The sequence below is a fragment of the Enoplosus armatus genome, chromosome 17 (assembly GCF_043641665.1).
Source record: "Enoplosus armatus isolate fEnoArm2 chromosome 17, fEnoArm2.hap1, whole genome shotgun sequence".
NCBI classification, from domain to species: Eukaryota; Metazoa; Chordata; class Actinopteri; order Centrarchiformes; family Enoplosidae; genus Enoplosus; species Enoplosus armatus.
This window is the reverse complement of record NC_092196.1, coordinates 5383207-5398474: the sequence shown is the minus strand read 5'-3', so window position 1 is coordinate 5398474 and position 15268 is coordinate 5383207. Positions and strand designations below refer to the sequence as shown.

Here is a 15268-nt window from a genome sequence, read left to right as displayed (position 1 = left end):
GAAAAAGCTCCTTCTGAGATAAGAGATTTCCCCAAACTCACTCACCCATCTGGAAGATCATTGTCAAACAGCCGACTGCAGTCCACCACGGGGCCTCCTGTGCCTATCCTGTCCCTAGACTGCAGGCTCACTGCAGCAACACATGGCAGACAGATGCACACACAAGGATTACTAGACAGCAGATTATTGTGCAAGCAAAGATATTTTATCGAAGCACAAAATAGAGCTATATATCTTTATGAGTAACAGGAATAGGGTTAAATCTTATCCGGGGTATCCTGGAGGGTCTGGTTAAAGAAAGGTTATTTTTTCCTTCTGCGGGGGGGGGGGGGTCTGGTATTATGAAATCTAATCCTAAATTTTATATGAAGACTGTGACAAATGTGCTGAACATATTTCACGATTATATATTTATATTGACATTAAAGAATATATTCCAGACTATTTTTGACCTATATACAGTAAGCATCAACATGCAACAAGCAAAACAGAACATGGAAGGTCATTACAAGAACTGACTGACTGATAAAAGATGATGTATAAAAGATGTATATTACCCTCCTTGAATATTCAATACACAGTGCATGACAGACAACATGCTATACATCTGCTGACTATTTAAGAGTATTTCACGTATTAGATTTTTGTATAACTTCCTATTTACTTTATAATTAAAGTGACCACTTTCCTAAATGCATCCTTGTGTCCATCTGTACTCACCCACTATCTGGCCTCTGACGGTGTCACTGTCATTGGGGCTCAGCTTGTTCAAGTCTAGTCTCTGGTCTGTGGAGAGAGGACAGAGGAGAAAGAATGAGAGATAACACCATGAGACAAACAGGAAATGAGAATGAAGATGAAAGAAAGAGTAGAAAAGAGAGAAGAGGGGATTCATGAGAGATACATGTAAACTAGCATGTGTTGGGGATGCATTTTTTCCTCCATATTGCTCTGTATCATTTACATCACTCAGGGTCAATTCCTCTCTCCCTCATTATCCGTCTCTCATTCTTCTTGGCTGTGCCCTGGAACAGATGGTCTGGTCTGTGGAGCAGCCACAGGCTGTAAAAATCTCACTGAGCATCGGTACAGAGCAGGCTTCAGTTCAAATGCAGAGGTCAAACATTTGACAAATTTCAGTACAAAGCCTGCACTATTCCACTCAGTCTTAGCATGGACATGAACTTCTGCCAAAGTCTGGAAACTCTTTGTCTGAACTTCTTAAAGTCTGCGGAATTTGAGAGTGAGGGAGAAAGAGAGAGATCAGGCGGAAAGAAAAAAAAAAAAAAAAGAACAGACACAAAAAAAATGTCCAAGTTGCCTGCAGACATGAGAAATGCCACTATCTGCTCTCTGTTGTCTGGGTGTCATGCAGATCAGCTCAGGATGTCTGTCTAGACTAAACAGGGACCAAAACAGTCAATGGTCAAACCGTTACAAGGCTGGCCAGAGGTCAGCAGCCACAGAGAAAACAGAAAACAAACACAGCCAAATGTATGCAGAGAAGTGCACTCTTGAGTACATACATTTAAATACATATGCAGTCATGTACACAAAGACAAGAAACACAGACACTCTGCAATTATACATAAATGTTACAGTCAACCCCAGACACTCTACAATTATACACAAATGTTGCAGTCAACCCAATGCCCTCTCTAAGGCCTGTGGAGGGGACAAAACTGCAACTGCTGGTAAATTCAACACAAAAAAACAAAAGAATGACAAATACTCACAGGGAGAGAGACCACAACAGAGAGAACACAACAAATCTACGCTTACACTTAAATAGCTGTACAATTATGCATGTCTGCGTGAAATGACCGGTTGTCTAGATCGGCAGACGGAGATAGAGGGAGGTTAGTCACAATGGCATTTTGCGTGTGTGTGTGTGTGTGTGCACATGCTGCCAGTCTACGGAGGAGACTGAAGGGGAAACTAAGGGGTGAGGAGGAGGCCAGGAGAGAGAGGAAATGCAGAGGCAAACCACTCACAGCTGTGGCACAAGGTTCAGGTTTCCTGTGTCGCTCCAGGAAAACAACAGTGTCAGGGGCTTCTAGGAAAAGCAGTGGGATTCTTTCCCGTTTCTGCCGACAAGGCCGCAGGCCCAGAGCAGGTACCAGCTCAACACACAGGAAAAAAAAATCACTCCAGACTGCTTTGTTGAAGCTTCAACTGTCTGGCACTGCTTTTACTAGGAGCCATTTACTAAAGCCTCCGTCTCATTTATCCAGTTAGCTTCTGACATGAGACATTTTTACAGTAATTGCAGGGTGATGCTGATTGGCTCTTCCTGTTCTGGCAGGGGCAGAGCGTTGACCCCTCTCACACACAGGTCTGGCCTCTGTCAGACCTAGTGAGGGAGACGGGACACTAAAAGGAGCGACTCTATGTTCTGTCACTTAGCCCTGACAGCAGCCCTGGGTTATTAACTTCTGCTTCTTATCACACTGCAGCTATAAGACTGGCTTGATGAATACGGCTTCATTTTACCATTAGGGCGGTGGCAATCTGAGGACTGACATCTCATGAATAACTGCAATTAACCCCAGTAGAGAGTAAGAAACTGAGTTAACTCAACAACAAATAAATAGCTCACAAAAGTAAAAGTCACGTGTAGTTTGGTAACAAAACAACATCTGTGCTGCAACTCATATTCAGAATAAGACAAAAGAGCATCTGGAAAAAAAAAAAATAGTCAGCGTGAAACTGGCAGCAGGACTGTGTCTTGGGTGCATGTCTGTCCTTGTGCACCATACAACCAACCTGCTTATAAATACAATGCTCTGTAGTGCTACAAGTGGTTAGAAACTGCACAGGGTACCTTTAATATACAACAAGCCTCCCTCCACTAGTGGCCAGACAGAGCCACACAGTCCCATGCAGCTTAGCAATCTTAAAACATAATAAGAAACCATTGACGGGTTGCTACATTAGACTGACACTGACACTTACAGCCTGTGTCTTTAAGGCGGTTGATAGCGTTGGACAGCAGGCGGACGCAGCCCAGGAACCCAGCCCCTTGCTTCTTGTGAATCTTCTTGTGATTCCACACACTGATGGTAATAGAATCTGATTTTCCAATGTATCTGAAGGGTAAGAGAGAAGGAGGAGACATAATTAATATTCAGCAATGATAGGTTCTCTCATAGACACCATGAGAGACTTCATTATTGCATAGTTGTACAGCTCTTTAAGTGTAACTAAAGCTGTTAGACCGTATAAGAGAAGCACTGGTAATGTCAGCGTAGAACAGCTAATGTGTTGACAAGAGTCTCAATCAGGATGTCCCCAGCAATGCAGGGGAGACACACATTCGCCACATGGGCTATACTGCCAAGTCGCCTCGTCAAGGACACATAACAAGACACAGTCGGGACGTGGAGGAGGAAGAGGAAGGGGAAGGTGGGGTGGCTGAGAGGGATTTTCCAGACAGCGCATGTGAATGTGTAAATCTGACCCTGAGCGTCTGAGTACGAGACAGAGCACCACAAGCAGACTGTGACCCTGTGAATCATTTATAATATTCACAGCAGCACGTCCCCACATATCGGGGGGAGTGAGACGGAGGACGGGGGGGAGGAGAGATACAGCAGAGAGATGACGGTGACGTGATGAGCAGCAACAAAACTGCCTAACCCAAACTGAAAATATGTTTCTGTCAGACTGAGGATAAAGTGTCTAATTTAAAAAGCAATTTTGTAGAACAAATGTAGACTGAAACCAAACTTTCAGCTCTCTAGCCCCTTTTGGTTTATATGAAAAATCAAAACGACCAGCTGGATGAAACCAGCTTCATTTACAAAGTCATGGATATAAGAAGTCATCAATCATGCTGTCAAATGTGGAGGGTTGTAATATTAGATATACAAGGGTTGTTTGCTATACAGTACACAGAGACATACTGCATGCATGTCAGCTTTAAAATCACACCATTTGCTGCATGATGCCCTATTCTTAACTGAAAAAGTTAGTTGCATGGAGTAGGAGACAGATGTGACAGGTGGCATTCAATCAATAATTACACAACGAAAAATAACACAACAAGACTGAGAGTCTACAGACATGTTAGCGGCTCTGTGAGGCTGTACTAAGGCAGAGTGGTGCTTTGAGCTGCTAGCATGGCAAAAAGCAACAATGTTAAAGGAACGATTATTTGTCTGCTTTGCAAGTAAAGAACATGGTCAGGGATGAAACAGACGGATTATTTCCTCTCTCCTCCAGTGCATCCGTGCTGCTCTCGTCTCCCCCCTTGTGTGAGGCAAGGCCGAGGGTGTGATAAAATCTCACCAAGTGAACCTGTTGTGGCACATCTGCTCGGGTGGGCTCCCTCCTTCAGTCTACATCTAGTCATCTGTACAGCTCGCAGAGCTGCATCCCACTGTAATTATCATGCTGCTTACCAAAAGGGATATGAAACAATGGGGCTGTGAGTAAGACGTCTGGACATTTTGAGTCAATGCCAAATGCCTGTCTGGGGTGCGATGTGAGAGAGCTGCTATGTCAGACAGACGTGACGGGAGGGAAGTATTATAACCAAACCCCAGTCATCTGGATCACCCTCCATGTAATAAAATTCATTAGTCTGGCTAAGATTTTTAATACCAGTCATAGGCAATAACACACAACACACAACACACAACACACACACACACACACACACACACACACACACACACACACACCGCACAAGAGACAATGGGAAAATTGCAATAAAAAGGAAAAAGCAGCAGATTTAAAAGAGTCAGATGTGCTTTCTAAATACATCCTTTTATTTGGCAGACTGGACTCATACGAGAGGCTTCTTTGGCTGTTTTTAGTAGCTTTTTCCTGCAAGTTACTGCCAAGAACATATGGTCAAAGAGCAACACTAGTAACAATCTGAGATACAAACAGAAACAAAAAGGGAAGGCCCACTACAAAGATTCACAACTTGGACTTAAACTAGTGAACAGCTAAATCTGTCCTCTGACGCTGTTAAAAACTAAACATCGTGGGTACTTCCAGGGGTACTTCTGCACTGGTCAAAGATTGTGAAGTAGCTCAACTAATTTGACTAAAATAGAAATGACCACTTAAAAAAAGTGGTAGAAGTATGAATGCAAACTTGACCTAAACAACCTATACATTGACAATTCAACTGTATGAGAAAATCATTGTAACAATATCCACTTTTATATAATTAAGTGTTAAATAACATCAAGTTTAAAATGAAAGGAACATATTTGGAACATCTGACAGGGCTGTGGGGGTACATCAAACAAAAAAGATTGCAAACCAGTTAAACAGATGATTTCTCTGATAAACATACATAAACATCTGGAGAATCTCTTCTACCTCTTCTGCATTGGGTCACTTATTTCTTCCCCACTTTGCTCAGCCCTAATTATACTACATAGTAATATTAATACAGATCTAATAAGTCCATTAATGGTGCTGCTGTTTAACTGGGTGCTTCCATAGAAAGTGAGCTTGGATGGTGGGAGGAAAATGGATGGATGAGTGGGCGTCAATTATTTGAGTCTAGACTGGGCACTTAACATTGCAGATGTATTATTTAATGATGCCATATTTGAAGAACTCCTAATTAACCAAATGTGATAGAGTGCACACTGAAGGAAGACTCCAAAATGCACTGCGAAGGTCTTCATTATATTACTGACAATCACTGCATCCTTGTGCTCTACCAGTTGGACAGTTTTTTATGCTAATGTTTCTTTAATTTCAACCATATCTGTCATAGTGATTGTCTGTTTTACAAACTTGGTGCAGGCAGAATGAGTGTGAGAGGCAGGCAGCCAGATAGACTGTGTCTGCTATCCTTGGCATGCGGGCCACATCCTGCAACAATGCTGAAGGGTCACAGTTCACGGGCCAGTTTGCTAGCTGTGGCGGACCAATGAAAACCAAGGCCCTGGACACACACACATACATAGACACGCACACAGGCACACTTACACAGGATTTCTACACCCTCACATGAGCACATACAACAAATGGAAAAAAAGAGTCATTGCCAACAGCTTTAATGCACTAGGCTGTATTCGGAACACCAGGTGTTGCAGGCCCTATTTTAATAAGTGTGAGCCAGCCAGACGGCTTTCTAGGCTGTTCTCAGTCAATTAAAACCTCTCTCCTGCAACACACCACCTGAGAGTCCTTCTGCCGGCCATGAGGACAAACACTGACAGACAGACAAGGGGGTACACTGACGTTAAACTTCTCACTGGCACAGAAACACAAGTCATTTTCACATAAACTCCAGTCAGCTACATCTGCAGGCTCTCGGGACAAATTAGCGCAGAGGAGCTCCACTGAGCCACGAGTCTGTGTTCTCCTCTCCATCGATCCCTCGTTAAAGGTGCGCATGCATGCGCGTGACTTTTTTCCCCCCTCTTGTCAAATGTGACATGAGTAGCTAATTCAACAGCCATGTAGGGAGAGGGTCCTGTATCCCCAGCAACCAAACAAACGGAGACATGTGCTTCCTCTCGCTGTTGGCAATGCATGGTGGTTGGATAAACACCGGGGCGAATACTGGAAACTTTCACTCTCACATTTTCACTCACGCGCTCTGTCTCCGTGTTTTTTTTCCAGGTTACTTTCACAGGACAAACCATCTTTGGGAAAGGCAATCAGGGTACAACAAGCCATGCACGTGTTTCAATGGAAGAAAATACTATTGGAGACGCCTCTGCTTTTCTGTTTCTTTAAATACTGCTCCAAGGGACATTTTTAGACTCTGCTGGAACTGAAGGGTTATGTCATTACAGAGTATATAGACAAATGAGAGACCAGATGCAAGAGCTGTTTACATCTGTTACTGTTTAGGTGCTGTTAATGGCACAGCCTGACACCTCTCAGTGTGCTCACTTATTGAGGTTAAATAAAGAATGACATAAAAATGGTTAGGCATTGTAATAGCCTGAGCAGGGCCTCAAACTGCTGTAATCAGATTAAGTCTTTAGGAAGGTGCGGAGTATTCAAATAAACAGAGAAGGAATCTAATTTTTTGTTTGTCTTTGAAAACACGTCCGAAATGAGAAGTGTCAAAGTCTCTGGGACTCACAGGTCATAGTGTTGATTCCACTTGGGGTCAAGTGTGTTCCTCACAGTGTCTGTAGAGTGGCATTGACCTGAACCGTCCACAACAACCTTGGCAAAGGGATCAGGGAGGCCTGCGGGGAGAAAAGAAAACACGACGACGCCACACTCTCATTCACCAAGAATAAATAAAAGATAGCAAACAATTTAACAAGACACATGACAACATTACACAGCGGTGTTAGCTCGCTACATGGCAGATGGGGATAAATACAACTGACGCAGATGCTGTGGTGTCTACAGCACTGTTTTCTGCTGTGGGACCAGTCCAGACTACTCACAGATTACTCATTGTTTACTTCCACAAATGTTTTTGTATTTTGATCCCAAAATACGACAGAACTACAGCTGTGGATAACTAAAGATGCTTTGAATATGTTGCTCTTAATATATTACCCTGGTCTTGTGTGAAAATACACCACGTGATTATTGCTGAATGTATTAGCAGATTAATTGATTAATTACACAAAAAATATTTGGTGTTTGGTGAGAGATTACGTCATTTATCAGGAGAAATACCAAATAACATATGGTATGAGTTGGCTGCAGTATTGTGTAAAGGTATTTGCTTTTCTCTGTTTTATATTACTCGAAACAGAATCACTTTGGCCTCTGATGATTTGTTGATCTGATGATAGACATTTTTTGACATTCTATTCACTTAGAGATTAAATGATAATGCAAATGATTATTCGTGACAGGTCTAGAAGTGATAACAAAACAAAAAACAGACAAGCACATTGTTGATTTAGTTCACAAATAAGGACACACACAGACATTTTTATCTATGGTTTCAGCGGTGCTCTCCACCAGCTCCCTGACTGAATGTTTGCTCAGCTCCTGAGCACTGGAATGGCAGGAATGGGCACCACAGAAACCACCTGAGTGAGCAGAAGAACTTTACATGCTCGTTCACCATGACAGCCTGACCCAAACACACCAAAACACTCACAACACTAAAGGTGATGTGGCACTATGTAGACAACACTCTCCTACCTCCAAGGACATATGTAGTATGTAACCATCCACATCTGTTGAAATGGCTAAATAAGTAGATCCTAGTGGGTCGCTGAAGGCTGGCAGCAGCTGACAGCAGGCACTTTATCAGGCCAAAGTGACCCGCATTTTATAGTGCATGCATCATACACCCACAAAACCAAAACGGAAAACCAAACAGGGTGTGAAAAGCAAATATAGATTTATCCTAAACAGCTGTGATGGGCAGATACTTACGGAAGAAGTCTTTCTTCACCAGGTTTTTGGCGCAGAGGACTGAAAAAAAAGAAAGAAAGGAAGGAGTCAAATGTTAATTCAACATAAACATTAAAGTCACAAACAGTAAAGCAGGGTTGTATTTGTTAGAAAAGTGGCAGCAAAGTGCAGGAAATGATTTGTCTAGTTCAGGATTCAATTAGGAAAACACTTTACTGAGAGCAACTTTGGCACAGATTACACAAACTCATCTCTTACCCACAATTAGATAGCATTTTAATAGCACACAATGCCTACAATGTGTATCAAGACACCCCAACAACAACAGCAGAGGAAACAACTCCTTAACTTGTTAACAATTATTGTATCATTAGAATTAAAAACATGTCACTCTGAATTCTTCATTGCAAAATCCAGCCTTTAAGCTAGAGGAGGTTTGTTTCTCCTTCCCAAACCAAAGAGGCTGATCCTGTTGATCTACTCTGAGAGCCACGGAGGCGGTTGCTGAGGCGATGAGGCAGAGCCGGATGGATGAGGACGCTCAGTCACCACCTGGGCGTCTGGAGTTACAGTTACAGTCCATGAGTCAGGCACATGGAAATACAGTTTTGGCTTAGCTTGTTTCTGTGATTAAGTTTTCTAAGGAACAGACGCTAAACGGTCTGGATATTGATGTGGCTGATTCATGGGTTTGAAGAGAGATGAGAATATAATTGTACTGTGTATCTTGATACAAAACATGCAACAATTATAGTGTAGTTTTACATTTAACACTGACTCTGTTTTAGAGCCCATGTTTTGTCCATATAATATCAGACTGGTCTAAAGATGACAGATGCAATGTGACAGGCCTCATGCTGCCATATGGGCCCATTTCACACCTTTCATGGGCGACATCTGCCTGACATCTAGTCCAGTTCCAATAGTCCAACTATTTTGACAATCGATTAATCATTGAGATCATTTTAATAGCAAAAATGTCAAACTTTTCTCTGGTTCCAGTTTCTCAAATGTGATAGTTTGCTGCTTTTTGAGTTAAGTGAAACAAGCAAATTTGAAGACGTCAACTTGGACACCATTTTCACCAGTGGATTGACCAATGATGAAAACAACCTCGCTGGTTGCATGTGCGCCCCCCCCTCTCCCACCCCACATGCAGGTGAGAGTGCTCAGACTTTGCTAACACAAATAGACAAAAGGTACGCCCATAGTGGCAGCCTGCAGCCACCGCCAGTTCATCAGCCCCTCCATCCCATGCCGCACATACTCAGACACACACATACACCATGTCAAATATCACCCTGAACCACTTTAGGTCTGAGTCGAAACTATTTTACCCACCAGGAAACAGAGGGAGGAGGACGGCCTTCTGAGTGTCGATGAAATTAAACACACCACAAATCACCAGCTTCACCAGTGTCAAATACACCGACGTCTACATACGCATGGTGTTTACAGATGCACGAGGGACACACACGAGGTTGTGGGTTTAACGACAAGAACCCTATTATAAAAAATACAGTGGAAAGAGCGAAGAACAGACGACTAAAGTGGATGCATACCCTCCTGGGGGGAGGGGGGGGTGCAGAACATGCTCGACAGATGAGGAAGAATTTCTTTCCGCAAACATCCCTGGGAATGTGTTACGTTCCAGTGAAACCCACCTCATTTCTAAAACATCTGGTATGCATCGCTTTCGGTCGCGCTCTTCCTGAACACACAGACGAGAATGTGGGTGCGCGCACACACACACACACACAAACACACACACCCCGGAGACAACTCGCTCTCCACTCCAGCTCCAGTGATCTAATTAATTATTAACATGCACAGAGGAATGTGTATGTGTGTGTGCGTATGTGCATGCTTTGAGCCTTTAAGAGAGGTGAGAAAAGGTAACAGTAACAGGTGACAGTTTTCTTTGTGTTTCCACAATGCTTCTGCCCACATGCCACAGACAACATGTACATCATGTGAAAAAGAGCTTGACCCTGACTTGATGGTGTTTCCAGAGGGGGAAAAACATCAAGCACTGCGTTCCCCAGTCTGGAAGTCACAATGCAATAAATTCACATGAGGTAAAGAGAAACAGTGGTGAACCACTGGGAAATATGGCTCTAAAGCAAGGTATGGCACTGGCAACAAAACCCTACATTCAAAGTCCAGACAGGAACAAAGAAATGACAAAAACAAAATGAGACCAACTGCTGCGTAAGGCAAGACATGACATGGCCCACACATTGGCCGGCTCCGCTTAAACCAAAGTAAGCTGCGCGAAACCCTGCAGACCCTCCTGCGAGTACATGAGCAGTCCTCTGCTAGCCACACAGCAGGAAGGCAACACTACAATTATACCAATATAAGCTCCTTATGAAAACATACGAGGGGCCAAATTACAGCTGAAAACAGAAAATGGAGAGTTAACCGCTGGAATGGTACACGCAGGGAGACAATGGCAGCAGGGAAGCCAATTAGGAGTCTTTGGCTGCAGAGCAGCGAGACGGAAAGCAAGGACAGCAATCAGGACGCAGAGGAATCCGACCATCAGAATACAGTGCTCATTACACACTGACGAAACACAGTCATTATAAAATGTTATAATGACATACATAAACTTAGGTTGAGCTTTATTTTACAGCTGTGTATGATGGTGGGCCAGTATTTTAAAGGCAAACAGTAGATCAAGAGTAGAGAGATCAGATAAGATCAGCAGGCTTACCCTTCTGAACGACTGATGTGTAGATGCAAATGTGTGTCATTATATACACACACAAAACACACAGCAGCATGAAAGGACCCAGAGAAAACAGTCTCACTCTTATCACAGCTATGAGAGCCTCCTGAGACAGCATTATGTAGCAAAGAGCAATTCACCTGTCAAAAACTGCAGTCAGCTTGGTCCACTACCTCTGTATACACTTAAAGTTACAGAAATGGTCGGACACGGGTTTCCGAGGCTATTTGAGCATCCAACAAGCACTTCTGACGGAGTATACTGGCTCCTTAATAACAGAAGAGAGTAAAGCTAACTAGTTACAACAGCAGTTAGTGTTGACTTTACGTTCAAACTTGCGCTCAGCTGATGCAAAAGCTGTTTTATATCTGTCTATACAGCTCCCTTTAGTCTTGAGCTTCTACTTACAGGATGAAATGTGGACCTACCCAGTCCACACACTCCGAAAGGGAAACAAAATAAAAAAATAAAAAAACTGAGCTGAGCAGACTACTCCCTTTAGTTAAGCTAGAGCTTCACTGAGACTATCAGCAAAGTCTCTCCGTCTTTCTGTGACTGATGCTGCCATTGTTGAGGACTCAAAGGATTCTCAGATCTATGACATGAAGGGTGGGCTGGGTTTCTGGGACCCTTGGTTGGAGCTGCCATGTCACCCTCTGTGGAAAGATTGGCCTCATTTAATGTTTGATGGAGCCTCTCTGGGGTTTCTGCTTCCTCCTCACAATCCTCTTCGCCCTTTGTGTGCATAAATCTGAATTTCTAACACACCTCCAGGTTGTAAAAGTCTCTCTAATGATGTTGTTTTAAAAACTGTGATGCTCTGAATTTACAATGCCGCTTCAGAAAAAGAAATGAGAGAAATAAATAGAAAGAGGAGTAGGGAGATGTGATGCGAGGGGGGATCTGAATGTAGGGCAAGCAGGAAGGAGAGTGAGAAACAATGAAAGAAAAAGCTTAATGTTTTGATCCAATGATGAAAACAAAGTAAGTGGCACCAAAATACTAATAATTTTAAGCTCCTGAATAGGTTCAGCATGGCCTACAGATTTCAGCATAGAACCTGCTATGTTGAACCCCTTACAGAGATATATCATCAGTAGCTAAATGACCCAACATACACAAAAAGGTCATTACATTTTCTTTCCCGATGCAAAAGCTTTATGTGATGACATTAATAGAAATGGCAGTGCCTCTTTACCCGCCAGCACACACAAACACCCCAAATTTATGCTGTTATGGGAAATGGGGTCCTGATGACAGAAGCCTTCCCCAAGAAAAGGAAGTGGGCGAGCTTGCACCTACAGGGCAGCGTCGTAAATCTGTTGTTTTATTGGTCACCCAGGAACGGGCTCTCTCATGTTCACAAACCGACCTCTCTCTCTCTCTGGAAAATGGAAGAGAGACACATACGTCAGCACAGACACACAGTCAAGCCCACAATGTGATGGACATACACACATGGCCGCAAGATTTAGAAAATGACTAGAAATGTTAAAAGCTCATCTCAGATGCCAGCTAGAATCATATCATTTCTGTTCCATGGCTACACAGAACGCTTGTTTTCAGGGAGAGGCCATTTTTAGCTCAACCAAATAATGTAGCGGATTGCCAGCGATAATATGGGCTGAGAGGTTAGAAAGGACAAATTCAGAGCTTGAATCAGAACTGCAGATCTAACCTTTAATAAAAAAAATGTCTGAGTGAATAAACTACGCAGAATTGACTTCTTCATAGTCCCATGAAAGTGTAGTTGCGGTGGAGGGGATGTTATCCTGTCCTCAACATAAGACCACTTAAGCACAAAATCATTTTCCAGACTGTTTCACACTTATTATGGCACAATATTTCATAACACAAAAACATGACAATATGCATCATAAACTCAAAAATGGACAGCTATATCAACTAAATCTTACTCAATATCTTAACCCTCCTATCGAGTCGTAACTAACGATAATCTTCATTAATAATTAATATGCCACTTATTTTCTTGATTCATTGATTAATCAAGCCTATCAATAAAATGTCAGAAAATATAATTTACCAGAGTCTAAGGTGACATCTTCAAAATCATTGTTTTATCAGTCACCACAAATGTTCAAATTACTATCATATATATGTGTATTTAAGAAGCTTAAGTCAGAGAGATGTCTGGATTTTTTGCTTGAAAATCTAGTACATTTTATATTCTTTTATTAAAATTTGCCTAATTTATATTATTAAGTGTTTTACTATTTGTATTTTGCACCAAAATCTATGAGAAAAACTAAACATTAACAGTAAAAGAAATAAGGAGTGGTGTCTTGGTTGTTTTATCAGGAGAGTATTGAACAGAAAAGTCTGTAATATATTGTACTAGATGACTGTATCATTACACTCCTTGACGGTTTCTAACTTTCTCCTTCTCTATCACACACACACACACACACACACACACACACACACACACACACACACACTCCGGAAAAGCATCACATAGCCCTGTGCATCTCGGCATCCCATCTAAAATCCTCTGTCGTCATAGCGACGAAGAGTATCGAGGGGAAAGCTGAGAGAAGGGTTTCTCTGTGTCGCCTGTGTTTCTCATTCCGGTCGCACTGCCTCACACAGCCAGGGACTGCAGCGCTGACTGATTCACAGCAAGAGGCGGGTATAGACATTTAAAACAAGACAATAAACAAAGACCGCAGCATTAGAGGCATTTTCCACTTACAGCCATCATTTAGACCAGAATGGACTTTTGATGGGGGTGACAAGTCAGCGTTTTCACTGCCCGCTGGTTTTGTATAAGGCCGTCCATACAGCACAATACACAACACACAGGTATCTGAATTGCTCACTGTGAGTATTTAGTTTAACTACTCCAAAGTCCATCTTTCCATCATTGGCTCATCCACACAACACTTTTGAGCGGGAACAGGGATCACAAACTATTCCCTCCATCTGATAAATGACTAAAACCTTTTAGGCTGGACGGCCCACTTGTCTTTTACCCATTATTTGTTAGTTTAAACAAAGCACAGAAGAAGAGTAAGGAATTTAAGGATGTGATGGCAGGTCGAAACATCAAAAAAAAAAAAAGCAGCATCATCTAACAACCACCTACAGCCTCACACTAACACTGGAAGAAACAAATGCTTGGCACATTGGTCAGTGTCTAAGTGGAAATATGACCTGGTGGCTCCACATAAGGAGCAGGGGTGTTGTGTGTATGCGCTCAGCTGCTGCTTGGCTGACTGCAGCTTATTAGTCACATAATGGCTTTCCACATTACAGCCCAAACAGGGCTGCTTCCCTGAGGACAGCAGGGAAGCTAAACAAACACCACATACAACTGATTATTAGCTCGGATTTTGCTCGGCCTCCTTCCTCTGCCAGCCTGTATCTTAATAAAAATCAATTCCTCTGAGTGGCAACAGCAGAGACAGAGATCTTGGGGTGAAGTTAAAGTTCCACCTGTGGGGAGAGGATGGGCCCAGTTTCTCACAGGCTGGCACACAAAGAGCCCTACTGTGCAGGCGAATCAATGAAGTCCACCAGACGCAAGCCAAACACCTGGGGAGGGAGAGGACACGTGACGTCTAGGGGAGGGAGGGGGGCGTCGCCATGGTAGCAATCACTGGTCGAGACAAGATGGGACAGGGAGTCGACATATACGGCCACTTTAACAGTCGCGTTCACACACACTAACACAGCAAAGCATGGGAAAAGAAAAGAGCACCGTGGGGAAAAGAGGGTTCACACTGCCTGTAGTCTGCTGCTCTGCGGTTAACCATTACACTGGAGCCTATGAGGTGGAGGAAATGGGGGTGTGGGAACAGAGACAACCGCCTGGTAATATTCCACCATCCCTGTCCCAAGTCAAAACTGTCTGGAAACACAGCCTAATAAGAGGGAGAGGGAGAGGAGGGGGCATTTCAAAATATCAGCCGATCCCCTCCTCACGTAGAATCGTAACCGTGTGTGAACCTAAACAAATCTCTTCAGGCCCACTAACTCAGACTGACCCCATTCTGAACCCCCCTTCCTGTCCACCTGGTTCCTCCAGTCCAGTGCACTGACCCAACCCGCCAGACAGTCTGACACATCTTCAGGGAACAGTAACCCCCCACCCCCTACACCTCCTTCCCACTATCCCAGCCCCCAACCTTTCCTCTGCCTGTTTGTCTGTCTGCCCTGTTTTGACTCCAGGCGTAGGACCGTGCACTCTCATGCGCA

General features: G+C 43.2%; 1 protein-coding gene across 1 annotated transcript in view; it reads right to left on the bottom strand.

The window, feature by feature from the left end:
• The window catches only part of smurf2 (SMAD specific E3 ubiquitin protein ligase 2), a 43411-nt gene that overhangs the window by 15845 nt on the left and 12298 nt on the right, over window positions 1-15268 (bottom strand). The window contains exons 2-6 of the mRNA XM_070923116.1: window positions 8338-8376; window positions 7070-7178; window positions 2956-3089; window positions 721-786; window positions 46-130 (exon numbers count right to left, since the gene is read on the bottom strand). Of these exons, the coding sequence (XP_070779217.1) occupies window positions 46-130; window positions 721-786; window positions 2956-3089; window positions 7070-7178; window positions 8338-8376 (433 nt within the window). The remainder of the gene's footprint in view (window positions 1-45; window positions 131-720; window positions 787-2955; window positions 3090-7069; window positions 7179-8337; window positions 8377-15268) is intronic.